General features: G+C 44.3%; 1 protein-coding gene across 8 annotated transcripts in view; it reads left to right on the forward strand.

Annotated features, from left to right (window-relative positions):
* The window catches only part of Inpp4a (inositol polyphosphate-4-phosphatase type I A), a 152,660-nt gene that overhangs the window by 58,632 nt on the left and 66,241 nt on the right, over positions 1–27,787 (forward strand). For all 8 annotated transcript variants that reach the window (XM_045146913.1, XM_045146917.1, XM_045146918.1 and 5 more), the window contains exons 2-3: positions 25,786–25,847; positions 27,259–27,466. In XM_045146913.1, the coding sequence (XP_045002848.1) occupies positions 27,361–27,466 (106 nt within the window). In that variant the 5' untranslated portion in view covers positions 25,786–25,847; positions 27,259–27,360. The remainder of the gene's footprint in view (positions 1–25,785; positions 25,848–27,258; positions 27,467–27,787) is intronic.

Genomic DNA, 27,787 nt, shown 5'->3' on the forward strand with positions numbered 1-27,787 from the left:
TGCATGGACTTGAGGGAAACTGAGGCTTTTAAAGAGAAATTAGAGTAAAGCTGAAAGCATGTGAACTTGAGAGAAACTTAGGCTTTTAGAGAGAAATTAGGGAAAGCTGATTCTAGGAGCTTGTGTAGGGAGACATAGGAGGGAACCTACATGGTATCTGCCATGTGTTTTTAGGGTAGTTAAGAGGCCAAGCAGTGAGGCTCAATGGAAAAAATGAGAGGGCAGATATCAAAGAAGAGACTGAGATTCAGAGGAGAAATGAGTCAAGAGGATTATACTCCTGGCTCCTGTAAATTTAGAGTAAGTCCACAAGTAGCAAGTCTGGAGTTGGTAACACCCACATGGTAGATTGAAAGATCATACATGAAATTAAAGTGAGAAGTTACCCCAAACTATAAATAGAGGCAAGAGTAAGAACCATGGGAGGGAGGGAGGAAGAAAGAGGGATTCATGTCCAGAGACAGTGAGGGGCTATGAAGGCCACAGCCTTCATAGCATATGTAAAGGGTAAGTTTAGAGGATGAATCTGAGGGGTCAGCTCAGTTAGGTCAGCCCACCCAGGTAGTGCAGTAGACTGTGGGCAGTAGTAGGCGCTGTGGATCAGTGTCAATCAGACATTTTTGTCAAGAGTTTCGGGTGCGAGGGCAAGCAAGCTGTCACTCCTTGTTCTCCTTGAGCCTCAATCCCTGATACTGCTTAGAAAGCTAGCTTTTGGGCTGGAGAGATGGCTTAGCAGTTAAGCGCTTGCCTGTGAAGCCTGAGGACCTCGGTTCGAGGCTCGGTTCCCCAGGTCCCACGTTAGCCAGATGCACAAGGGGGCGCACGTATCTGGAGTTCGTTTGCAGAGGCTGGAAGCCCTGGCGCACCCATTCTCTCTCTCTCCCTCTATCTGTCTTTCTCTGTCGCTCTCAAATAAATAAATAAATTTTAAAAAAAAGCTAGCTTTTTTCTGTTCTCCTTCATTACTCCTTAATTATGTCATTTCAATCCTGTGTCCCCTGTAAATGCCTGTCTTGGCTTCTGTTGAATAAATGAATGAACAGCTGTGGTTCTGGATTTTGGACTCCTATGGATACAGAGGGTCATCAGGCTGCTGAGCCAGGCCTGCCACTAAGAACAGAGACAGCACTTACAGAGCCCTCACAGCCACTGTCTTTCCTACCCTAGGACCCTTTGTTGGACTGAAATCTGCTGCTGTTTGAGGAGAAGTGTGATATGCAGGGAAGACGTTGCTATTGAACATGAGGGTGCTGAGAGTCAGCTGTTGGTTCTTCCTGCCTAATTGATATCACTCAACTGCAGCATCGATGGGCAGCTGTGGAAGGTTCCGCAAAGAAATGCATGGGCCTTTAAGTCACTGCTCAGAGGCCCTCTGTAATTGTTTCCGCATGGGTTTCCATCATTTCTGCCACTGTCAGCTTTGCAGTAGCACCTGTGGCCAGACTATGATGGGAAAGATCCTCAGAAGCACACTGTAGAAAATATCAGACAGAAGCAACTTGAAGGAAGGAGGATTTACCTTGGCTTAGTCTTAAGGGGTATAATCTATCCATGGTGGGAAAGGCAAGATAGCAAGAGGATGTATCTAGGACTCCTCACCTCCCACAGCTCACAGGGCATGAAACAGATGGATGCTGGCCCCCACATTGAGTGGGTCTTCCCTCCTCAGTTAACTCTGTGGAAACACCTTTGTGGACATGTTTAAAGGTGTGCCTCTTAGGTGCCTCCAAACCCAGGCAAGTTGACAATAAAGATTAGCAACCACAGGCTCTTCCTCACCAAACATGAAATAAACATTAATACCTGAGTAACTCAAGACCCCTCTAGAAATGATCTGTATAAAAATCCAGACTGCTGCCTTTTTTTTTGTTTTCATGAGACCATGCAGCACTGAAGTCTTGTCAGTATCTTTGCCAAGTGTTCTACTCAATGGTGAATTGTTAAAACAGTATTCCATTATAGCTAAAGGAAGCAGATAGTATACCACTTTGCTAGAGATCTATGATCAATAAACTATGCAAGGTATATGACCCCCTGAATGTCTCCAAGAACTTGAGACATCTCTTTTCATTTCCCATGTGCCCGAAGAGAAGCTAGACACTGTGTGGGCTACCCACTTGAAAGCCTTAGGCAGGTCATCCCTAGTCTCCTGGCTTGCCGCCTTAGTCCAAAAATAGCTTTGCCTTCCTGGTGCTTCATTGATTTGTGGTGGTTGTTTCTCATTTACAGCCCTTTATGGAATTTTGTTGCTACTCAGAAAATGTCATTTCCTTATAAAATCAACTTGTCACTTGTGAATTAGGAAATAAGCTTTGCTAGTGATTATATAAATAAACACACTCCACCAAAATCCAGTCATCTGAATCACCAGGAACTTTCAAGCTGTTGTTAGTACCATTCTTTCAGTGGGAGACTAGGTGGGATTAATGGATGTGGAGTGAATCTGTTGGGACTATCAGGCCATCCTGATGAAGGTGTATGTGGTGGTTTGATTCAGGTGTCCCCCATAAACTTAGGTGTTCTCAATGCTGTGTCCCCAGCTGATGGAAATTTGGGAATTAACACCTCCTGGAGGCAGTGTATTGTTGAGAGCGGGCATATGGGTGTTATAGCCAGTGTCCCCTTGCTAGTGTTCGGCACACTCTTCTGTCGCTATTGTCCACCTTATGTTGGCCAGAGGGGGATGTCCACCTTCTCCTCATGCTGTCATTTTCCCTGCTGTCACAGAGCTTCCCCTCGAGCCTGTAAGCCAAAATAAACCTGTTTTTTTCCCCACAAGCTGCTCTTGGTTGGGTGATTTCCACCAGCAATGCAAACCTGACTGCAACAGTGTACCAGAAAGAGCCTGGCTGGCTGCTCATGGGCTTGGTGTAGGTGAAATTCTTCCTGGTGTAATGCAGCATGCAGATGTCAGTATTTGTGGTGAGCTTGAGACCATCTGACCGGTTACTTGTTTTCCCAAAGCTCTATTGGTCTGGAGTTTGAACTTGCCTGGATTTGCCCAACCTCGCTGTCTTACAACAAGTGTACTTTGTTCTTATATTTGGCGAAAAGTATCAGGCAGGTTCTTGGGACTGTGCTGTCTCACATGTAGGCTGATTGGTGAAGATCTTTGATTTCCTTCCACTTTTTGTGGCCAACTTGAGTGGCAAGCTAGTTCCAGTTCCCTGGGTGATAAACCTGAAGAGAGGGGATTGTGGGGTTTTTTAAGGGGACAGGGATGCATGCTTTGTTCTTGAACTATGTAGTGTGTATCACCAGTATGAAGAACAGCAAGGTGACTTTGCTTTCTTTTTTTTTGTTTGTTTTTGGATCTAGGGTTTCACTCTAGTCCAGGCTGACCTGGAATTCAGTATGTAGTCTCAGGGTAGCCTCAAAATCATGGTGATCCTCCTACCTCTGCCTCCCTAGTGCTGGGATTAAAGGCATGAGCCAGTATGCCTGGCTAAGGTGGCTTTTCTTAAAACACCATGACATATTCTTCATTTGCAAAATCAAGGTGTTCTCCAGTGAATGAATAAAACCACTTGAGAACAGTAAAGGGAAGGAAATTTCGAATTCTCATACAGAAAGAACAGAGGGCCCCTATGCATAGAGCCTGCTTGTTGCCACTCAGACTAAACCTAGCTTGGACTGTTTTCCTACTGAAATACATTTCTTTTTGTTTTTTCACTTTATACTATTGTTTGTTTATTATTTATTAATTTTAGTGTTTTTTGTGCCTGCACACACATATTCGTGCCAAGGTCTCTTGCTGCTGCAGACAAACACCAGCCTCTTGCATGACTTTTTGCTTCGGTTGGCTTGGGAATTGAACCTGGCAGGCAGGCTTTGCAAGCAAGCACCTTTTAACCACTGAGCCATCTTCTATTTTATTGTATTTATTTGAGAGGCAGAGAGGCAGAGACAGAGGCTGAGAAAGAGAGAAAGAGGAGAGTGAGCACACTAGGGCTTCAGCCACAGAAAATGAACTCCATACGCATGTGCCACCTTGTGCATCTGGCTTTATGTGGGTCCTGGGGAATTGAACTTGGGTCTTTAAGCTTCGCAAGCAGATGCCTTAACTGCTAAGCCTCTTTACAGCCCTATTTTTAGTTAATTAACAAACAAGTGGGTTTCTATATGGCTTTTTCATAATGTCTTTGGTTTTAGCTAACCTCCCTCCGTCTTCTTGTCCATCCTCCTCCTCTGACCTTATTTCAACCTTTCCACCCCAGTATTCTGCCCCTCTGCTTAAATATACACTGTTCTCCCCATAAGCTCTTCCTCTGTTTCTCATCATGACCCTTTACTAGCACCTGGCCTCTGACTATTACTCCAACTTACCAACCTAAAGATTCAAAGCTAGGATACATAGTTCTGTGGAATTCTTAGGCAAGTGCTGTCTCCCATCAAAATCATAGGGCATTTTTATTTTTGCCTTGTTACTTTACTATTAGCTGGTATTACTGACTAGGTTTGCCTGTTTATTCTGCTAATGTTTGTTTTCAAAAATGTATTTTGAGAGGACTGGGGAGATAGCTAAATGGTTAAAGCTGCTTGCTTGTAAAGCATGCTGGCCTAGGTTCAATTCCCCAGTTCCTATGTAAAATTAGATGCACGATACTCATGTTAATGCTACTCTCACTTTTGGGTTAGAGAAGCTTCTCTTTTCAGATGGAAGTGACCACTGGGATGACTCAAAAGGCACCAGAGTGCTGAGAAGTGACAGAAGAGTGTTCAGCACTGAGACATCTCTATCACACCTTCCAAGGCTCAGGGTCCACTGCAGAAGAGGTGGCAGAAAGAACATAAGAGCTGAAGGAAGGGTAGGACTGCTTACAATGCAGTTTTCCAGACACAAAGTGGCCTGGATAGCCATGACCTCACAATGCCTGGTACTGCTTACACAGGACCCTCATAATAGGAGGAATGAATGATGACATCAAAATAACACTGAGAGGGGGAGGGGGATATGTTGGAGAGTGGATTTGTGAAGGGGAAATTGGGGGAGGTGAGGGAATTATATTATTATTGTCTATAATTATGGAAGTTTTCACTAAGAAAAAGTTAAAAAAATGACATGCACAAATTAGTATCTGTGTCTGGTTTTTTTGCAGTGGCAAGAAGCTCTGGCACACCAATATTCTCTATTTCTAAGTAATTACATAAAAATATTTTAAGACCTTTAACTAAAAATTTTATTTAGTTATTTGCAAGCACACAGAGAGAGTGAATGAATATGAGCCCACTAGTGTCTCCAGCCACTGCAAATGAACTCCAGATGCATGTGCTATTTTGTGTATCTGGCCTTACATTGGCACTGGGGAATCAAATCCCTGTTGTTAGGCTTAGTAGTTAAGTTTCTATACCACTCCAGCCCCCAAATATTTTTAAAAATGTATCTTAACATTTTTGTTTACTTGTGTGTGCATGCATGTGCGCATGCACAAAACACACACACACACACACACACACACACACGGGTTTCTTGACATTTTAATCAAACACCAGCTAGCTATATACAATACCTTTTGCCTACTTTTTTCATATGGCTTTATATGGATGTGGGGAATTGAACCTGGCCTGGTAGGCTTTGCCAGCAAGCACTTTCAACTGCTGAACCAACATCTTCCAGGTGCCTTGAAACATTTTTTTATAAAATGTTTTATTTGAGCTGAAGAGATGGATTATGTGAAGGCGCTTGCTGGTGAAGCCTAAGGACTCATGTTTGGTTTGACACACATAGTGATGCAAGCACACAATGTCACCCATACGCACAAAGGGGCGCATGCGTCTGGAGTTTGATTGCAGTAGCTGGAGGTCCTTGTGCACCAATTCTGTCTCTTGCATTAAAAATAAAGGCCAGTCTGTTGGGCTTGCCTCAAATTTTTATTTATTTATTTGACAGAAAAAAAAAAATGGGCACAGCAGGGCCTCTTGCCATTACAAACTCCAGATGCATGCACCACTCTGTGCATCTGGCTTTATGTGGGTAGTGAGGAATCAAACCTGGGCTTTGCCAGCAAGTACCTTAACCACAAAGCCATCTTGTGAGCCCCCTTGAAATAGTTTTAATAAAATTATTGACAAACTGATTGTATTGGCATGCCTGAAATCTCAGTACTTGGAAGGTTAAGGCAGGAGAATCTCAAGTTAAAGGCCATTTTGGACTTCATTGGGAGTTATTTTCCTTCTCCCCTCACATACAAACAGCTTAATTCCTGCTTAAAAAAAAAAAATAAGAAATCTTGCCGAGTGCGGTGGCGCATGCCTTTGATCCCAGCACTTGGGAGGCAGAGGTAGGAAGATCATCGAGAGTTCGAGGCCCCTCTGAGACTCCACAGTGAATTCCAGGTAGCCTGGGCTGGAGTGAAACCCTACCTCGAAAAACAACAACAAAAAAAATCAAATGCAAAGGATTTTTTTTTTTTTTTAATTTGAGAGTGACAGACAGAGAGAAAGACAGATAGAGGGAGAGAGAGAGAATGGGCGCGCCAGGGCTTCCAGCCTCTGCAAACAAACTCCAGACGCGTGCGCCCCCTTGTGCATCTGGCTAACGTGGGACCTGGGGAACCGAGCCTCGAACCAGGGTCCTTAGGCTTCACAGGCAAGCGCTTAGCCGCTAAGCCATCTCTCCAGCCCCAAAGGATATTTTTTAAAAATATATTTTATTCATTTGAGAGAGAGAAAGAGAGAGAATGAATGAATGAATAGGCACGCCACAGCCTCCAGCCACTGCAAAGAATTCCAAATGCATGCGCCTCCTTGTGCACCTGGCTTACGTGGGTCCTAGAGAATTGAACTAGGATCCTCTGGCTTTGCAGGTAAATGCCTTAACCACTAAGCCATCTCTCCAGCCTGCAAATGATATTTTTAAAATTCTGCTTTTATCTGAATTCCTCTTTCTTGCTTAATTACAAATCTGAAGTCCAATGTTTGAATCCCAGCACCACAAAACGAAACGCAACAGTTGTCATCCCTTTCCACCCCTCAGTACAGTGTGAAGACCCAGGGGCCAAGGGGGAGTAAAGGCACCTATAGATGCCTTATGATTACTCGCTTCAGTTTCCTACCCAGTGAGGATTTCTATTTAAGATTTCTAGACACGGTGCCTCTCTCTCTATGGAGACCAAATAAGGCAGACAGCAGGGAGAAGAGACCTCAAGCCTGACACTTCTTTGGCTTCCTGCTGCATAACCCTGTTTCATGAATTGGAAACGGGGGAAACTTGATTTCTTTACAATTCTTGACTTGACTTTAAATGTGTCAGCAGAAGACACTCATTAAGCCCTGGAGTAACTTCATGCTCCAACCAGCAGGAGGGAGGCATGGTGGCTACTCCTTACACCTAGAGCAGCCCATAGCAGGACACTATCAAAGAGAGGTGACCAGCATTTTCAGAGATGCAGTTTTGTTCTGTGACTATGTTGGTTTCATTCAGGTTTTTAAAAATCCAACCAAACAACAAACAAAAACAATATGCCTAAGTGCCAACTGTTTAAATGGACACCTCATTCATAGTTGCCCTGCTCAGCAGATCACCACTTGGAAAATGATGGCTGCTGGCCACTGTTTTGGCCAAATAATTGCTGGATGGATCATTTCTAAAGTGGCTGTTCTTCAAAAAAAATGGGCTATGGAGCTAAATAGAGCATTCTCAAAGGAAGAAATACGAATGGCATATAAGCATCTAAAAAAATGTTCTACGTCAGTAGTCATCAGGGAAATGCAAATTAAAACTACATTGAGATTCCATCTCACTCCTGTCAGATTGGCCACCATCATGAAAATAAGTGATCATAAATGTTGGCGGTGATGTGGAAAAAGAGGAACCCCTCCACACTGCTGGTGGGAATGCAATCTGGTCTAGCCATTGTGGAAATCAGTGTGGAGGTTCCTAAAACAGCTAAAGATTGATCTACCATATGACCCAGCTATAGCACTCCTAGGCATATATCCGAAGGAATCATCTAATTTCCTTAGAAGTACGTGCTCAACCATGTTTATTGCTGCTCAATTTATAATAGCTGGGAAATGGAGCCAGCCTAGATGTCCCTCAACTGATGAGTGGATAATGAAGATGTGGCACATTTATACAATGGAGTTCTACTAAGCGGTAAAGAAAAATGAAGTTATGAAATTTGCAGAAAAATGGGTGGACCTGGAAAGGATTATACTAAGTGAGGTAACCCAGGCCCAGAAAGCCAAGTGCCACATGTTCTCCCTCATATGTGGATCCTAGCTACAGATGATTGGGCTTCTGCATGAGAATGAAAATACTTAGTAGCAGAGGCCAGTAAGTTAAAAAGGAGATATAAAGAGAAGAGAAAGGAAGGGAGGAGGGTACTTAATAGGTTGATATTGTATATATGTAAGTACAGTGATTGAGATGGGGAGGTAATATTATGGAGAATGGAATTTCAAAGGGGAAAGTGGGGGGGGAGGAATTACCATGGGATATTTTTTTATAATCATGGAAAATACTAATAAAAATTAAAAAAAAATAAAGTGGCTGTTCTGGCTCTTTCTGTCCTTGACGAGGCAGTACTGGAATAGGGTGTAGGAGTTAAACAGAGTTATGTTCCCGTGTTTCTTTACAATGGCCTGTCTGTTATACTAAAGTATTGTAAACCCAGGTTCCTTTTTAAGGTTTTGTTTGCAGTTTGAAAGCTGGGGATATGACTAAGTGGTTAAAGGCACTTGCTTGCAGTTTGCTGGCCTGGGATCAATTCACATAAAGCCAAATGCACAAATTGACACATGCTTCTGGAGTTTGTTTGCAGTGGCAAGAGGCCCTGGTGTGTCCATATACTCTGTCTGTCTCTCTCTCTCTCTCCTCACAGATACATATATAAAAATATTGAAATATAAAATCCAGAATAAATAAAGCAAAACCAAAGCCCTATGCAAAAAAGAATTTATACTTAATTCTGTGTTTATTTCTTTCAAATAATAAAGAAAACTTGGCCTCTAGGAATCCTTTGGGTTTTCTTTTTAAACAAGTCACCTACTATAGGGGAATCTCATTTGGCTACTGAAAGTTCTGATGTATTCAGAGGAATCTACCTCCTTCTAGCCCTTCGTGTCTCAAGCTCATGGGCAGTGTGAGAATCCTGGGGATTACCATATGACCCTAGCCTTCCAGCCAAGGGTCACCTGATTTCAGCTGAGCCTGAGGTTTCCCTTCCCTGGAGAGAGCTGGAAGAAGATATGTCTAGGAGATAGTGCTGGTGAGTTTAAAGATGGGGGCTGCCTCCTCTCCAGCTGTGTGTGCTAGCTGGTCTGCAGAGAGGGCAGTGGGAGCTCAGAGGTCACCTGTGCTTCTTACTTGGAGTCCATGTGCCAGGCTAGCCATGTTCCTCTCCAGTTTTCTAAACCAGCCCACAAGTTTTATGACAAGTATGCCCTGCTACTTAAGCTCATCTGAGTTGGGTTTCTGGCTGCTATGTGGGATCCCCAGTGGTACCAAATCTTATTTATATTGTGCTTTTTCCTGGATACATATTAATGATAAAGGTTAATTTATGCATTAGGCTTAGTAAGAGTCTGTCAACAATTATAATAGAACAATTGCTATGTTGTAATTAATATAACAATTACTAAATTAAGAAGAATGAGGATTACTTGGACACAAGCACTGTGATACCAGACAGTGCTAAGTGCTGCTTAGTGACTAACAGGCAGGTAGTGTATAGAAGAGGAGACAAAGGGACCATTCACGTCTTGAATGGGACAGAGTGGGGTAGTATGAGATGTCATCAACTAGTCAGAATAGCACGCATTTTAAACTTATTATTATAATTTTTTCATACTAGTTGACTGTGTACGTACCTGAAACCTCAGAAGCTGAAACTGCAGATAAGGGAGACTGGTGTATATGGTATTCCAGTGAGGATGTCAAGAGTCCCAGTACCTAGAAATCCATCCCTGCCCCCCCCACACACACACAGTATAGTGGTGTACACCTTTCATCCCAGCACTTGGGAGGCAGAGATAGGATCGTTGTGAGTTTGAGGCCAGCTTGGACTATGGAGTGAGTCCCAGATCACCCTGGACTAGAGTGAGACCCTACCTTGGTGGGGGGGGAGAGTCCTAGTGACTACCCAAACCGTAACAGTCTCATTGCTGAACCTCCATGGAGTGGGGGCTTGGGTACATGAAGCATTCAGGATAGGGCAAGGTGTATTGCTGTGGCTAGGGGCAGCCTGTTGACTCAGGAGGATGTTTCTTACACTGCTATCTTGAGGCAGCATGAACAGCTGTGGCCATGCCCCCAAAAGGAAGGGCAGAGGTAGAGTTGGGAAGCTACCATGCTGGCTAGATTCCAGTGCCCAGCTCTGGGCATGCTAAAGTAGAAGCAGACACCAGAACATACTTCCTAACCTTGAGGTTGAGTAAAAGAAGAGGAGGGATGAGAAAAACCTGCTTGAAGCAAAGGATATGGTTTACCTAGGCTGCCATTAGCCACAGAAGGCTCATGCTCTTCAGTCTTCTAGCTGTAGCTTCCAGAACTCAGCTCAAGCAAGTGCTTAGATGTCTATGTGTGATGGTACCTTCTTTCATTGGCTGTTGGACCCCAATTCAGAGATAAGTGAACCCATGGGTTTCAAACGTCATTATCCCCTTCACTTGGGCTCTTGCCCCTCTGAGATCTGCATGTCTTTATTGGTATGAGAGTTGATTAAAAAATGTTTTTCTCATGAGTAAAAGAAAAAAACAACAGAAAAAAGACCTACATATGGGTGCAATGAGATATCATGCTGGCTCACAAGTTTCTTTCTCGGACTTGTAGATAGCTCTCCTCTGGGAGAGACTAATGGCTATACCCTGCAACCCCATTCAGCTTGAAGTTACAGAGCAGTCATCACCCCATTTCCTCTAACAGCAGTTCAGTTTCTTCTCAGTGGGGAGGGGAGAAAGCTAGCTTCTTTCAGACTCTACTTAGGGACAGAAGCCCAAAGAGGAAATAAGCAGATGCCATTCTGCCCATCTTGGGAAAATCTGATCATGTCTCTGTAAGATGGGTGCCAGTGACATGCCCAGCAGAAAATTCTACTTGTTCACCTCAGCCTCCCGTAGGCCCCTTGAGTCCAAACCAACCAGGTCTCTGCTTACACGCCTGAGCCTGATGATGGGACTCACCCCTTTTGGATGTCTGAACCATATAAAGGTGTTTACCCACATGGCGGCACCAGCCCCGCTCTTCTCTTCCTTTGGCCCTGTGACCTGGCCAAGGATCCATGTAAGTCTGTTCCTCTTCCCAATATGGCTGGGCTGGGGAGAATACTTACCTAGAGTTGGATGTTTTTTTCTTGCCCTCTGTCTATGTCATGCTTTGAGGATACCTTCTCACTTTGATTATAGGTAAGATTTATCTTTGATCTGAATCCTTCACTATTTCTTTTCTTTCTTTTTTTTTTTTGTTTGTTGTTGTAGAGGTAGGGTCTCACTCTAGCCGAGGCTGACCTGGAATTCACTATGTATTCTCAAGGTGGCCTCGAACTCATGGCGATCCTCCTACCTCTGCCTCTCGAGTGCTAGGATTAGAGTGTGCCACTTCACTATTTCTTAATACTCTCTGGTCTGTTATTTGAAGGGGCTTCTATTTCCAGTCTTCTACATGTGTGTGAAACTTCTCCAGCCTTGCTCTAAGTAAGTTTCCCCTAAACCTCACAAATTGATCTCTCCCTAAATAAACTTAATAATTCATTATAAAGTTGGTAAATCTTCCATGTGTGTATGGAACTGCTGTAGCCATTTCCTAGATATTAATTTCCCCTAAATAAACCTCACAAATTGTGATTTATCCCTAAGTAATTCATAAAAAAGTTGATGAAATAAATAATAGGTGTTTTTCATAGTCCTTTTATAAATGCCTGTAAAATCTGTGGCACTAAGGTTTTGCTAGCCAGCATAACAGGGCACTTCTCAGTTAATTGTGTGAGCCTTTCAAGTTAACAATAGAGCAAGAAGTGAGACTTGTGAAAGGCATTGGCAGTTTCAGGAGAGAGAACAGCACTCATACTGATGGGCATTGTCTCTAAGACTAAATAGGCAGCTCTGACAATGCTCTGTCAGGCTCCACACAGTATTCCCATTATCTTTGCAGTACTAGGGAGACTTTTGTGGTACACAGAGGACAAGTGAAGCTCAGTACAGGGAGTGAAAGGGAATGTATAAGAACACTAAGTTGATTGACTCAAGAAGAAGACTCTAGAATTCTTGAGTGCCTGGAAAACCTTCATACAGGGAAAGGTTTCAGAAGAGGTATGTCCAGTACCAATATGGTCTCAAATTATCTGTCTTTTACGTTTTTGTTAATTTCTTGTGACATAGCTTCTGATGAGGTCTCCCGAGCCGTATTTGTATTCCTAAGGCTTGATCCATAATGGAGTCTCTATTTTTTTTTTAATTGAAGAGATTGTCACTTTATGGAAATGAAACACCATGATGGGCAGAAGCAAGAAAGTGCAGATGTTTAAGAAAAAGTAGTTTAAAGACCAGGTGTGGTGTCGCATGTCTTTAGTCCCAGCACTTGGGAGGCAGAGGTAGGAGGATCACCATGAGTTCGAGGCCATCCTGAGACTACATAGTGGAATTCCAGGTCAGCCTGGGCCAGAGTGAGACCCTACCTTGAAAAACCAAAAAAACTAAAAAATTTTTAAAAGGTGGTTGAAATGTTAGGTGCCAGAGGGACCCCCCCACACACACACCCATATCTGTCCTGGAACTCTCCTCAGCACCATAATTGCCAGTATTAACATGCCTCTTTGATCTCCCAGATTTCAAGCACCTAGACCAGGGGCCTGGCACTCATGTTGCTCATCACATTATTTTTTTTCAGTACTGGGGATTAAACTTACCTTGCACCTGCTAGGCAAGGTGCTCTAACCCAGAGCTCTTGCCTTTATTTCTTACTTTGAAGTAAGATCTTGCTGAATTGCTGGGATTGGCCTTGAACTCACTCTGTAATCCAGGCTGGCCTCAAATTCATGATTGCCCTGCCTCAGCCTCCTGTGTAGCTAGGATTACAGGTATCTGAAAATATATAAAACAAAATAAATATAAATAAGTTTTTTTTCTTTTTTAAAAATGTTATTGACAACCTGTATGTATACAATGTACCCTGATCACAGTCCCCTCCCACTACCTTCTTTTATCCCTTTCCCCATCTCCCCTCCACTGAACTCCAGTTTCCAACTAGTCCATTTTCTGTTTTTTGTTTTGTTTTGTTTTTGATGGTAGGGTCTTGCTCTAACCCAGGCTGGCCTGGAATTCACTATGTAGTCTTAGGCTGACCCCCAACTCATGATGATCCTCCTACCTCTGCCTCCTGAGTGCTGGGAGCAAAGACATGTGCCACCACACCCAGCCATCCTCTGTTTTGATATCCTTTCATTTAAAATGGTTTTGTTGTGCCAAGACCCCTGACAAGGAGCCAAGTCCCCCGGTCACCCAGAGAACCGCCACAGAGGCCGAGACACTCGAATGCAAAAGCAACAGGTTTCTTTCTTTCTTTTTTTTTTTTGAAATGTTACGTGCCCACATAGCTTTTTTTATTTTTTTTTAAATTTTTAATTTATTTATTTGAGAGTGACAGACACAGAGAGAAAGACAGATAGAGGGAGAGAGAGAATGGGCGCGCCAGGGCTTCCAGCCTCTGCAAACGAACTCCAGACGCGTGCGCCCCCTTGTGCATCTGGCTAACGTGGGACCTGGGGAACCGAGCCTCGAACCGGGGTCCTTAGGCTTCACAGGCAAGCGCTTAACCACTAAGCCATCTCTCCAGCCCATCAACAGGTTTCTTTATTGCAAGCCTAGGCCTGGGCTCCATCCCCACAGTATAGCACAGCGGTAGTGAGGGAGAGAGCCCCTTTGTTTTGGGGGAAGGGGTTCATATAGGACTTCGAACAAAGAAGTAGGGGATAGATACATGATTGGTTGATTTAAACAGTTCTGATTGGTTTGAGTTTTCAGTGGGCAAAGTTGGGGCCAGGAGCTAGGGGCACTCTAGGCAGATGAGGTAACCTCCATTGTGAATGGCTAAGCAAACAGTGGTACTTTAATTGATAGGTTTATCTAAGCAGGTGAGGAGGCCTGAGGCCCCCCCCCCACACACACACACCGCAGTGGAGTGTCTCTGGAAGGTCCTTGAAGTGAAGATCTTATCTAAGCAGGTGGTCGGAGGCTGGAGGCCGGAGATCCCCCCCCCCCCCCCCTGCCCTTGAGATGGAGATTCCTCAGAAACGTTAGGGGCAGAGGCAGCAATTAGGCAAGCAAAGTTTACAGAAGCAAAAGGTCAGCACATTGGCTGGCTAGTTCTCTATCTAAGTCTGGCCTGGGCCTTTTCTTTCTTTCTTTCTTTCTTTTTTTCTTTCTTTCTTTCTTTTTTTTTTTTACTTAAAATGGTTAGATTTGGTGTCTCAGGTCCAATATTAAAGTTGGTTTCTCAATACTTTTTGGGGGGAGTGCTGGGGAGGCAAGTGTTCTATCACTGAGCTACACCACCACCCCTTTTAGCATCAAAATGTTAAGTACTTTTTTCAGGCCATCTTATTTCTAACCTACTTCCTACAGAAAATACCCTGAAGGTTCTTAGTTTAAAGATGAACCACAAGGAACTGGTCTTCCATTCTAATCTGGGCTATCCCCAAAGATCTCCCTGCAAAAGTCTATTAACATTCCAGAAAGACTAGTCTCAGGGTGACTCTTTCAAAAGCTGTACCAGGTAAAGATGTTTTTAGCAGCAAGGAGGCTGCTGGAAGGTGCATGGGACTTGCTATTGTGGACAGGCTGGGAGTGGGGGGAAGGGGTCTTGTCACAAGCTCCAGGCATGAGGGGCTGAGCAGATTGGAGCCTCTATCAGTAGAGAAGATAGGGCTGACAGACTCTTGATGGGTTGGATGGGGATGTGAGAGGAAGAGAAGGAAGAGAAGCTCATGCCGATTTTGTTTTGTGCCTGGAGGAAGGAGGAGGATGGAATTGCCATTGATGGAAACTTGAGAGCTGGAGTGTAGAAAGCTGAAACAAGCTAGGCTATTCCTGCGCTGTGAGAGCTCTTCTCTGCCCTGTTGAAAGAGATATCCACAGGCCCTTTTTAAGGCATATAAGGAGTTTGGGCTGCTGCAGCAAGCACCTCAGCCTACCTGAGACAAGGCAATTCATAAACAACAAATACATTTCTTACACCGTAGAACTAGGAATTGCAAGTGGTATCTGATGAGGGTCATCTTGTTTGGTCCTCACATGGTGTGAAGGAAAACACCCCCGCAGGGGGCCCCCACACTCTGCCCGGATAAGGCGACACCCCAAATCACTCACGAGAAGCGGTCTTGATGCAAACTGCAAGAGGATTTTATTCCAAGCGTGCTGGGGCCCACAGTCGTACACCGCACAGGGGTAGAGGACTGCAGAGCCCCAAATGCAGGAACGGGGCAGTTTTTATAGGGTTTCTAATAAAGCCTGTGCATTAGACCAATCATTATTTAATATCAGGAGCCCCGCAGGGTGTTAGCCAGTCAGTTTGTGCCACCCCATAGTTTCTAAGCCAATTAGTTTACTTTGTTCAAGCCCCTCATGTACCAATCATTCTCTTGTGACCTTGTTGGTCAGCATTTGCGCAGGTCCTTGGGTGGGAGTAGCAGAGTGTGGTATCAGTCTCCTATGACCTTGGAGGTCAGCACTGTGCAATTCCTTAGGTGGGGGTAGCAGAGTATGGTATCAGCCTCCTATGACCTTGGTGGTCTGAGGCAGGCTGCTACAGCTTATGGTGCGAGCTACTAAGGCTTACAGTGTGGGCTATTAAGGCTTATGGTGCAGGCTATTTACAGAAACGAAATAAGTGGTTCACTTCATTACTCATTTCCCATCCTTGAGGGCTATCTCATGCCCTTTTTACCTAGTTTTATATTAGGAGTGGGCTCTGATATAATGAGAAGAGGGATTCTTTACTTGCTTCTAACAGAGAGTAAAGCCTGGAGTTTGAGGTATGCAGGGGGCCCACTTTGGAGCGTGATAGAATCTGAGCTTCTGAATTCTTGGGTCTTTCAGGTGAAGACAGAAAAGCACAAAAGGCCAAGGTAAGTTTCCTTTAGTCCAGTCCCACCCATGAGGGTGATGCCCTCCTGACCTAGTTGCATCTTAAAGGCCTGAGAAGGGAGTACAGCTAGAGTGACTGGACTCCTGGACGTTTAAAAAAAAAAAAGGCAGGAAAGTTTAAACTTGCTAGAAATCAAAGATGATCCGACTTCCTAACTCTTGCCTAGCTCCCTAGATCTGTTTTCCACAAACAACCAGGACCCCTCCTGGGAGGGAGGTCTTTCATAAGATTTGAACATTGTGGTTGGTCAAGTTCAGCCCCTGGTGTTAACTGTATAAGCAGTTGCACCTGAGTCCAACTGTGGGCGCCGTAGTTTTTTTTTAATATTGTATGTATTTATTTGCTATGTGTGCTTGCATGTGCACGCCCTCCTCCCCCAGGGTCTCTTGCCATGCACATGTGATACATGCACCACATTTTTGCTTATGGCTTTACATGGGTCCTGGGGAACTGAACCTAAGCTGGCAAGCTTTGTAAGCAAGCACCTTCAGTTACTGAGTCATCTTCCCAGCCCTGGACTCCATAGTTTTATCCAAGGTCCAGAAGGGCAGGTATTGAGAACCTGCTGTGAACCAGAGGGCTGGTGGGGTGGGGTGGCAGTGGGCTTGGAGCTGGAGCATAGGACAGGCTCGATGAAGGCTACCTGTGCCCCTGCTCCGCCACGCCACGCCACGCCCTGTTCTTTGCTTCTTGAGGATCTGGTCTTTGCTGCCCAGTTAATAGTACCCACGTCTTTTTTTTTTTCTTTTCGAGGTAGGGTTTCACTCTAGCCCAGAGTCTCAGGGTGACCTTGAACTCACAGTGACCCTCCTACCTCTGCCTCCCAAGTGCTAGGATTAAAGGCTTGAGCCACCATGCCCAGCAGTACCCAAGTCTTTAAAGAAGGTTGTATTTCTGGTTTTTTAGTTGAGAGGCTTTTTTTTGTCTTTTTTTTTTTTCTTTTTTTGGACATTTAGAAGAGAGAAAGAATTTTTCTAGGCCATTGTTTGAAAGAGAAACAATAAAACACTGGCTTCTACTATTCTTTCTTAAATTAATTTATAAAGAAAGAGAATGGGCATGCCAGGGCCTCCAGCCAATGCAAACGAACTCTAAATGCATGTGCCCGTTGTGCATCTGGCTTACGTTGGTCCTGGGGAATCTTACTGAGGTCCTTTGGCTTTGCAGGCAAATGCCTTAACTGCTAAGCCATCTCTCCAGCCCAGGCTTCTATTATTATTAATGCATTTTAGACTGGGGAGGGGTTGGGGAAGCAGCTCATTGGTGAAGTCTGAAAAGTGGTTAAACTAAAGGAATACTTCCTGCTGCCTTCTAGATGGGCCTAACTCCTCTGCCCCACTTCCCATGTCCATGCCATAGCCTTACTTCTTTTTATCAGGCAATTTTCTTTGTTCTAAACTAGGATTTGATCTCACTGAAAGATTAGTCTTGTCCCTTTGGTCAGGTGGTCAGCTTTGTTCTAAGATTCCTTCATGGTCTCCTCTTTCTATATAGCTGCATATAGCAAGGCTACTGAGTCTTGCACTCCTGAGCTGCAACAATTTGGATGTCTAATTGAAGGTTAACACAGAACAAGCACATCATTAGCTGTGCATACTTCCTGGGCTACTTACATTGTGTGCATACAGTCTTGCCTATGGAATGAAGTGCAAATGTGCTGCTATAATATACAACATAGATTAGAGGCTGGGCATGGTGGCTTACTTATGCCTATAATTTCAGAACTGGGGAGGCTGAGGTAGGAGGATCACTGTGAGTTCAAGGCCAGCCTAGGCTGTAGAGTGAATTCCAAGTCAGCCAGCCTTGGCTAGAGTGAAACCCTAAATCAAAACCAGGGCGAGAGAGGGATTGCTAACTATTGTCTCCTAGCACATTGTTGCACGCTTAGTTTGCCATTTTGGGTAGCTTTCTCAAGTCAGCCTTATTTAAGATAGAATGAGTTTTATTTTATATTCTCTTTCCCACCCTAGTCATGCACTACTTTTAATTAACTTGTTTACATCACAACTTGGTTTGGGACATTTATAACATGGGAATTTGGGGTGTCTTTGAGATTGAAGGAACCTTTTTCAGTTCTTGATTGGGGCTCTAAACTCGGGATTTAGTGTGCCAGATACTTATGATACTTATGATCACACAAAACTTCCACTGAGTGGCTTGCAGGTACTTGCCTTGTGACCTTGAAGACTGAAATGCACAGGCCATAGAGGATGAAATTTAGAAAGATTTTATTATAAAGCTTAGGAGGAAAGAAGACAAAGCTGCCTTGTAGCAGCAAGGACTAGCATGCCTACTCTCACTGGGGTTCTTTGCAGCAGAAGATCTTACCCATGTCAGGTGTCTAGGTGCCTTGCAATCTTCTCTGGCTTCTAGGCAAGGGGAGCTCCTTTAAGGAAAAAGAGATAAGGAAAACCCTGCTTTCCCCCTTAAAGGCTTAAACATCTCTTGCTTTAAAAAAAAAAAAAAGTTTATTTTTATTTATTTATTTGAGAGCGAAAGATAGAGAATGGGCGCGTCAGGGCCACCAGCCACTGCAAACAAACTCCAGACGTGTGCACCCCCTTGTGTATCTGGTTAATGTGGGTCCTGTGGAACCGAGCCTCAAACAGGGGTCCTTAGGTTTCACAGGCAAACACCCAACTGCTAAGCCATCTCTCCAGCCCCATTTCTTGCTTTTCAAGCCTTATTTACGCAGCTGAGCTGTCCCATAGAAGCAGTATTTACTCACTCACATTCTGGATTTTAGCTAGAATAATTAATAATTCTCCTTCTGTTGCTCAGGAAAACGCCAAAGCCAGGTTTTCCTGGTTCTGTGAGTTCTCCATGTTGCTTTGCTGGTACTAACTCAGAGTAGGTGTAGTGGTTTGATTCAGATGTCCCCCCACAAACTCATGTGTTCTGAATTCTAGGTCCTCAGTTGGTTGCAGTTTGGGAAATGAAGCCTTCTAAAAGCACTGCGTTGTCAGGGGTAGGCATATGAGTGTTATAGCCAGTTTCCTCTTGCCAGTGTTTGGCATGCTTTCCTGTAGCTGTTGTCCATCTGATATTGGCCAGGAGGTAATATCCACCCTCTGCTCATGCCATTGTTTTCCTCTGCTATCATGAAGCTTTCCTTTGAGTCTGTAAGCCAAAATAAACCCCTTTTCCCCACAAGTGGCTCTTGGTCAGGTGTTTTCTGATAGCAGTGCGAACCTGACTTCAATAGTAGGGATGGAATGTGAGCTGTGGACACAGAGGGTATTGAGATCTTGAGCCTGAGCCAGGGCTACCTTTCCCTACAGTGCAGTGTGCAGTTTGCTTGTTACTCTTGTCTTTGGCCTGTCTAGTCCTCCATGGTGGCTTACTCATGTTCATTGTGACACTCTCTTGTAGTAAACTGGGATATGTAAGTGAATGTTTTTGTCAACTAGCAAATTGAATCCAAGGAAGTAGTCATGGGAACCTCTGATTCATAGCTGGTGGGTCAGAAATATAGGTGACCACATTTGCTTGTGGTTGACATCCAGAATTGTTCTAGGTTGGCAGATATTACTATTCACTGGCTTGGAAGTCATCCTGTTTCCCTGGTGCGGTGGGTTGATTGAGGTGTCCCCCATAAACTTAGGTGTTCTCAATGCTAGTTTCTCAGCTGATGGAGATTTGGAAGTTAATGTCTTCTGGAGGGAGTGTATTGTTGGAGGCAGGCTTATGGGTGTTATAGCCTGTTTCCCCTTGCCAGTGTTGGGCACACTCTCCTATTGCTATTGTCCACCTTAAATTGGCCAGGGGGTGATGTTCACCCTCTGCTCATGCCATCATTTTCCCCTGCCATTGTGGAGTCTATAAGCCCAAATAAACCTTTTATCCCAGAAGCTGCTCTTGGTCAGGTGATTTCTGCCAGCATTGAGAACCTGACTACACCTGGTAACATTAAAAAGGGAAACATGGGCTTGGAGAGATGGCTTAGTGGTTAAGGTGATTGCCTGCAAAGCCAAATGACCGAGGTTCAATTCCCCAGTACCCGTGTAAAGGTAGATGTACAAGGTGGTGCATGAATCTGGAGTTAGTTTGCAGTGGTTAGAGGCCCTGGCATACCCATTTTCTATCACTACTCCCCATTTCAAATAAATATTTTAAAAAGAGTGCTGGAGAGATGGCCTACTGGCTATGGCACTTGCCTGTAAAGCCTAAGGACCCAGGCTAAATTCCCCAGTACCCACCTAAGCCAGATGCACAAGGTGTTGCATACATTTTGTTTGTTTGTAGTGGCTAGAGACCCTGGAACACCCATTTTCTCTCTCTCTCTCTCTCTCTCTCTCTCTCTCTCTCTCTCTCTCTGTCTCTCTCTCTTTCTTTGTCTTGCAAATAAATAAAATGTCTGTTTTTCTTAAAGGCCCCTCCATAGGATTTAAAATACCCTATGTATGGGAGGAGGAAGGTGGAAGTAGCAGAGCTTTGGTCTCCTCCATGTGAGAGACTGACAGGCTCTGTTGGATTAAGAGATCACCCCATCACCACCTCTCACCTAGAAGTCACTGTCCTCTTTGTGCATGTATACCTCAGAAGCCCCTTCCTTAGTGCAGTTGGCTGCAGATCTTTACTTCTAAGCCTGTCTACTTTTCTACATTCTATCTGTAAAAGCATAATCTTTTCTTTTCTCCTTCCTCTCTCTCCTTTGGGTGCTTGCTGAAATCCAAAGCATGTTTGTCCTGACACTCCAGGGCCTTTTCACCCTTTATTCAATAAATTCTGTGCTTTACTCCTTGTACTCCCTTTGCCTAATTTTTCATGGTTGCAAGAAAAGGACTCAACAGTAAGAAAACCTGCAGCCAAAAGGGGAAAAGTAATGGACTGAGCCTTCATAGGCTCTGGCCCCATTGTGGGTTAATAGTATCAAATCAGGATTTGAATTGATTGCTGCTTAGAAGGCATCTGTTGGAGACTATTGATGAATTGATTGCTCGCTATGTAGGAAACACCTCTTTAAGTCTAGAGTGACAGACATATTCTGTGTTGTGAGAAGCTAGTAAGAGAGACCCAGTTTGTTTTTTCCTCTCAGGGAACAAGTTATCTGGTTTACTTCCTCTTGAAGTGGGTTTTTGTTTGTTTCTGTACCACCTGTGGGCTTGTCATAAGGTAGTCATACCTCACCCATGCCAAGATGCACCATTCCCTCCCAAGCATTGTACACTAATATTAACTGTTTATGTTCCATAGAACCATTTAGTAAATGTTTGGTATGAACCACACTTTAGTCAGGGTAATAACTAACACTGGATGCTGTAACACCCACCCCCCCCACACACACACACTCCAAAGTTCAGCTGCATCATACACAAAGGCTTATGTTGACATGATGCCCAGAGTAGGTTATAGGTGAGAAAGATGGGGGTGAAGGCACTGCTGCACAGAACTTCCAGGATTCGGTTTTCTTCCATCTAGGGCTTTGGAAACCCAGTCCACAGTATCTAGTCAGGAGTGTAGGGCTGAGAGACAGTTTTACCATGTACATGTAGATAAATGTTTGCCTTCTGTGCTCAGTCATGTAGTTTTTCTTCAGGCCACTGGAAGGGGCTGCAGAGTATGACCCTGTCCATGTGCCTGGGAAGGAAGAGCAAAGCAGACATGAATGAGCACAGAATCTGGGGTTGACTTATTCAGCAGGCATGTGTGAGACATCCCAGTCCATGGTTAGGCTTAAATTGGGTATGCAGGAGAATATGGAAGAAGCAAAATATTTAGGCACTCATGAAACACAGGGTGCCCATCATACAAGGAAGAACATTACCATGGGGTATAGGCAGCTTAGCCTTGTCAGAGGAGCCCTTGTTAAGGAAAGGTCTGCCTACAGGAAAGACTTCAGGTCACTTGTTTGCCTTAGGTTATTATTCATAGTAATTTTTGGTATCAGCGAGTGGTGATACTTCGTTGCACTGTGATTTTAGCTACTCTGGATTCAGGGTTTTAAGAGAAAATTCCTTCTCTTTCCACTTTCTAAAGTAGGCTATCCCTCAAGGATTGCTGACTCATTCTAAACCACTTACACCTTTTGTACTTTTTCTCCCATTGCCTGTGTGTGGAGAGCAGAGACATGGGGAAGGTTTTAGCCCATTTGCAGACCCAGAGTCAGAAGCAGGACTAGGTGGAGCTAGAGAAGGGCCCTAGTCTCATTTTTTAAAAAAATTATTTATTTATTTATTTATTTGAGAGCGACAGACACAGAGAGAAAGACAGATAGAGGGAGAGAGAGAATGGGCGCGCCAGGGCTTCCAGCCTCTGCAACGAACTCCAGACGCGTGCGCCCCCTTGTGCATCTGGCTAACGTGGGACCTGGGGAACCGAGCCTCGAACCGGGGTCCTTAGGCTTCACAGGCAAGGGCTTAACCGCTAAGCCATCTCTCCAGCCCCCTAGTCTCATTTGAGCTTTTTGCTTCAGATATCTTTCACCTTCATGTAACCTTGGAAAAATGAATCCTGCTTCTACTTCCATGTTCTCTTTCATTCAACCTTAAAGAAAAAAAATTTTTAGAATGCCAATATACATGCCTATTCTTCTTCTATCTGACCCCCTCTCTCCCAAATAACTAAACAATATATATATATTTTAAAAGGGATGCAGTTTACAAGATGGACTTTGCTTATCCTCCTCCTTCACTCCAGTTCACAGCCTGTAAGAGGTGGTTAAGGTATAGGCAGGAGCCACCTGGACCTCTTCCTGGGCTGAGACTGAGGAGGAAGACAGGTTTCCTTAGAAGCTCCTGAGATGTCTTGCTACCTCTTATGAATCCTACTCCTGTGTGGATCCTGATTCTTCCTTCCACAAGCATCTGTCACCATCACCTCTGGTGCTCATCAGGGGACAGAACGTTACTATGGTAGAGCCTCAGGGTGTGCTGTCCTTTTGATGACCCATGTCCTCCTGTCAAAAGGGGTTCCATCCTCCATAGAGCGGGTGAAAGGAGGCATTGAGTTTCATGAGGTTCCCTTATTGCTTTTTTCCAGTCCTCATAAGCAGCTCCCCTCCAACATTCTGTCCTCTTTGATTTAAATGCAGTTTTTCTTTTTTTTTTTTTTAATGAGCTCCAGTCTTCAAATAGAACTAGGAGGAAAAACAAGGACACTGGGAATATAGGAGTCCTTGCTCAATTATCTTAAATTAATGAGACTAAGGGAAATCAAGTTCATCTGTACAAATGAGCTTTGTGTTCTGGGTCTTGATGACTTAAATTGCAGATTATAATTAAATGCCCCCAAGTAAGTATGAAGTGTAGCTGCTGAGATCTTTTTGACCTAAAAACTTTTCTGACCTATGAGCCAGTGTAAAATTAGTCTTTATATAATCCTTTTTAAGAATTTCTACCTTTAGAGACTTCATGATGCTTATAACAGATAGCACCCTCCTAAGAGAAGGGTGGGCAGGTGGAGTAGGCAGGGATTCAGCATGAGGAGGAGGAAAGAGGGAAGAGTGGATAGGTTTGGGTACCCCCTCCTCCAAGCGAGATGTTGGGAACTAGTATGTTTGTTACTGGGCCAAGAAGGTCAGCAGGGCAGGTAATGGAATGCTGAGGACAATGTCAAGAGTCAAAGGCTCCTTCCTTGTACTAAAGTCACAGCCTCTCTGGCCAGTATGGGATGCACCTTCCATAACACATAAGGATGATGGTATGTAAGATAGAAAACAGTTCCCCATAATCACACCCCAGACATGGCCAGCACCTTGGGACAATCTCTGTCCTCCTGTGCTGTGCATGTCACTCTAAAGGGCTGTAATCAGCATTAGGTAGGATATTTTCATTTAAAGCACATATACAGAACTGACATAAACATTTGCTGTGCTGTCCTTGTTAAAGTCTTCAGGAGAGGGCTGGAGAAATGGTTTAGTGGTTAAGGCTTGCCTGTGAAGCCTAAGGACCCAAGTTAGATTCCTCAGGTCCCACGTGAGCCAAATGCATGTGATAGCTAGAGGCCCTGGCATGACCATTCTCTCTCACCTTCTCTAATAAATAAAAATAAATCTTTTTTAAAAGGTTAAAAAAGAGGGTTGGAGGGATGGCTTAGCTGTAAAGGCCTTTGCCTGCAAAGCCAAAGGACCCAGGTTCGATTCCCCAGGACCCACATTAGCTAGATGCACATGGTGACACATGCATCTGGAGTTCATTTGTAGTGGCTTGAGGCCCTGGTGTGCCCATTGTCTTCCCCTTCTCTCTGTCAAATAAATAAATAAATAAATAAATAAATAAATAAATAAATAAATAAATAAATAAATTGAATGCTGCATGTGGTGGCACAGACCTTTAATCCCAGCACTCAGGAGGCAGAGGTAGAAGGATCACTGTTTGTTCGAGGCCACCCTGAGACTACATAGTGAATTCCAGGTCAGCCTGGACTAGAGTGAAACCCTACCTTGAGAAATTTTTTTTTTAAAGTTAAGAAAGAGCTTTTTTTAAAAAAAAGTTTTTAGAATAATGGAATATACTTAATTGTGGTCTGATTCAGAGGACCCCAAAAACTTAGGGGTTCTGAATACTAGGTCCTCAGTTGATGCCAATTTGGAAATTAAAGCCTCCTGGAGGCAGGGTATTGTTTGGAGCAGACTTATGGGTGTTATAACTAGCTTCCTCATGCCAGTGTTTGGCATAATCTCCTGTTGCTGTTCATCTGATGTTCATCTGATGTTGGCCCCTCTGCTAATGCCATTGTTTCCTCTGCCATCATGGGGCTTCCCCTCAAGTCTATAAGCCAAAATAAACCTTTTTTCCACAAGCTGCTCTTGGTCAGTTGTTTTCTGCCATCAATGTGAACCTGACTGCAACATTTATTATTGAGGTCCAAAACCCACTCATGAGCAAACCCCAGTAGATTATCACTTAGTGCAGTCACTCAGTAAACCAGCACCCAAACCAGCAGTCACCATTCCTGGAGCTCAGAGAGCTCCTGGCCTCTTCCCCCAATGAGCATTCAGTCCTGTGTGATGTCCCTCTCCTGACTTTCTCCTCTGCCTCTGAGTCACACAGTGGATTTGCCTAGAATGGACTCTATGTGCTTGGCTTTCTCTGGGTTGCTGGTTTTGATTCATCCATTTGTTTGTGGGTTGTATGGTTGGTGAACATTTTTTATTATCTCTAGGCTCTTATTATTTATTTGTAAGCAGAGATATACAGACACACAGAGAGTATGGGCCCAACAGGGCATCTCGCCGCTGCAAACAGACTCCAGATGCATGTACCACTTTGTGCATCTGGCTTTATGTAGGTACTGGGGAATCAAAGTTGGGTTGCTAGGCTTTGCAGGCAATCCCCTTAACCACTGAGCCATTTCTCCAGCCATTATCTCTAGGATCTTATTATGATTGTTGCTGCAGCTCCATTTGATTTTGGGGGAATGTAAGCGTGTATTTCTATTAGTAGTTACACTCTGCATTGTATCTCAGGTCATGGGAGACCATAGGCTAGGCATATGTGCATCTCTAGTAGAGACTGCCAGCTGTCCAGAGTGGTTGTACCATTTCTACTCCACCAGCATCAACCAGTTCCAGTCTTCTACATCCTTGCCAGCACTTGGCATTGCCCTTTTTTTTTTTTCATTGAGGCCACTTAAATGATTGTGCAGAGTATCTGGCAGTTTCAGTTTCTGTTCTGTGTGAGTTTTGGCTTCATTAAGTTCATCATATTCTCAGGAACTTCATGTTTGGTTGGCTCATCCAGTTTATATTTTTCTACTTCTAGATGATGGATTTGGACGTTCTCCTATGAAGACATGCCATGTGACCTAGAAGCAAACATGTACGGTAAGTCAGACAACTCAGAATTGATTCAAATGTAGGAGTTCAGGTCATTCAGGAGCAGGAGTATGGGTAGACAATGAGGTATCTCCTGTGAGAGGATACTCCTTTTTTATTTCCTTTATTTATTTGAGAGAGAGAATGGGCACACCAGGGCCTTCAGACATTGCAGACAAACTCCAGACACATGCACCATCTTGTGTATCCGGTTTTACATGGGTCCTGGGGAATCCAACCTGGGTCCTTTGGCTTTGCAGGCAAGCACCTTAACCACTAATCCATCTCTCCAGCCCAGAGAGGATATTCTTAACCAGGCTACTGTTAATTACCTTGCTACCATTTGTTACTTCTAGAGCCAGCAGATGTTGTAGGGCATAGGGTTGGACAAACTTGAAACTCGTTTTTTGCTGTTGAAACCACATTTGAGAGCATTGTGTAAGCTCCATGCTATACTAGGACAACCTTAGTTTGACTTGGCCTGTGGTGATGTTTTTTCATCTCCCATCGTAGCATCTTCTCCTTTGATTAGGAGTAAACTGTCAGTAGATACCTTTCAGGGAAAAGAATTTAAGATTAAAAACACACAGGAAGCTGGATGTTGTGTCACACGCCTTTAATACCAGCACTTGGGAGGCAGAAATAGGATCACCTTGAGTTTGAGGCCACCCTGAGACTACATAGTGAATTCCAAGTCAGCCTGGGCTAGAGTGAGACTCTACCTCAACAAAACAAAACAAAACAAAAACACCCAGCAAGTTTGTGAAGCTCAGAGAAAGACAAAGCAAGTTAGGACTTCAATCTTTGTTTGTCTTCAAGCCACAATCATGGCTAGTGGGGGGTGGGGAGAACTTGTGGGCAGCAGACATCCTGTAGTTCTTATTGTTCTATCAGAGGCTATGGCAAACTGATTTAAGAGTACAAAGACTTTGTAAGACTTGCTAATAGAAATGTAACAGAGCAACAAGAAAATCTTTGTTTGTTTTTTTAATTTGTTTTTTGTTTTTGAGGTAGGGTCTCACTCTGGTCCAGGCTGACCTGGAATTCACTCTGTAGTCTCAGGGTGGCCTTGAACTCAAGGCAATCTTCCTACCTCTGCCTCTCGAGCGCTGGGATTAAAGGCATGCGCCACCATGCCAGGCTAAGAAAATCTTAGGAGCCGTATTTTCAGACTACATTTAATGTGGCATGTTCTGGTTAAAGAGAACGTGATTTCTTTGTGGAATCTCTCAGGCACACTGTGTTGGAGCAGGGAGGAAGAAGTAACTAGAAGGCAAGCATTGCCACCCACTTCCTCACCTGCACAAGGTACTGCCTCAGCATCTTGCCCTATAAAGTTCCATGCTCTCTACATAAGAGCACAGTGTTTCTCGGTCACTATTGGCCTGTCTGCTTACCAGTGTTTTCTTTTATTTCTCAGTGCTACTGCCACCTTAGGACATCAGGACTGGGTTCAACACTTCCCGGGGAATCAGGCGTGGTCTGACCCAGGATCCAAAAGCACATCCTCACCAATGACATCATGACAGCAAGAGAACACAGCCCTCGCCATGGTGCCAGGGCCCGTGCAATGCAGCGGGCTTCCACCATTGATGTGGCAGGTGACATGCTAGGCCTCTCTCTGGCAGGTAAGTCTCACAGAGCCTATGCTGGAGCCCTGGTCATAAGCTTGTAGCATGCAGGTGCTACACCATAGCAGTTCTGAGAGGGTCAAGCCTACTTCTTGGAGCACCCAGTGGACAGAGAGGGTACTTTGAGTGGCATCCTTCTGGTTGGAGTAGGAAATCAGGAGGTCCAACAGTTCTCTTCCTGGGAGCTCTTATGCCAGAGCCTGGTCCCCATTTTTCCAGCTTAGGTGGGCATCTCCAGACTCTTTGACTCTTCTGTCAGTAGGCACCATGGGATGTCCCCAGGGCCAGGCCAGTCTGACAAGTGCCCTGACCAGAAAA

Source organism: Jaculus jaculus, chromosome 4 (assembly GCF_020740685.1).
Source record: "Jaculus jaculus isolate mJacJac1 chromosome 4, mJacJac1.mat.Y.cur, whole genome shotgun sequence".
Lineage (NCBI taxonomy): Eukaryota > Metazoa > Chordata > Mammalia > Rodentia > Dipodidae > Jaculus > Jaculus jaculus.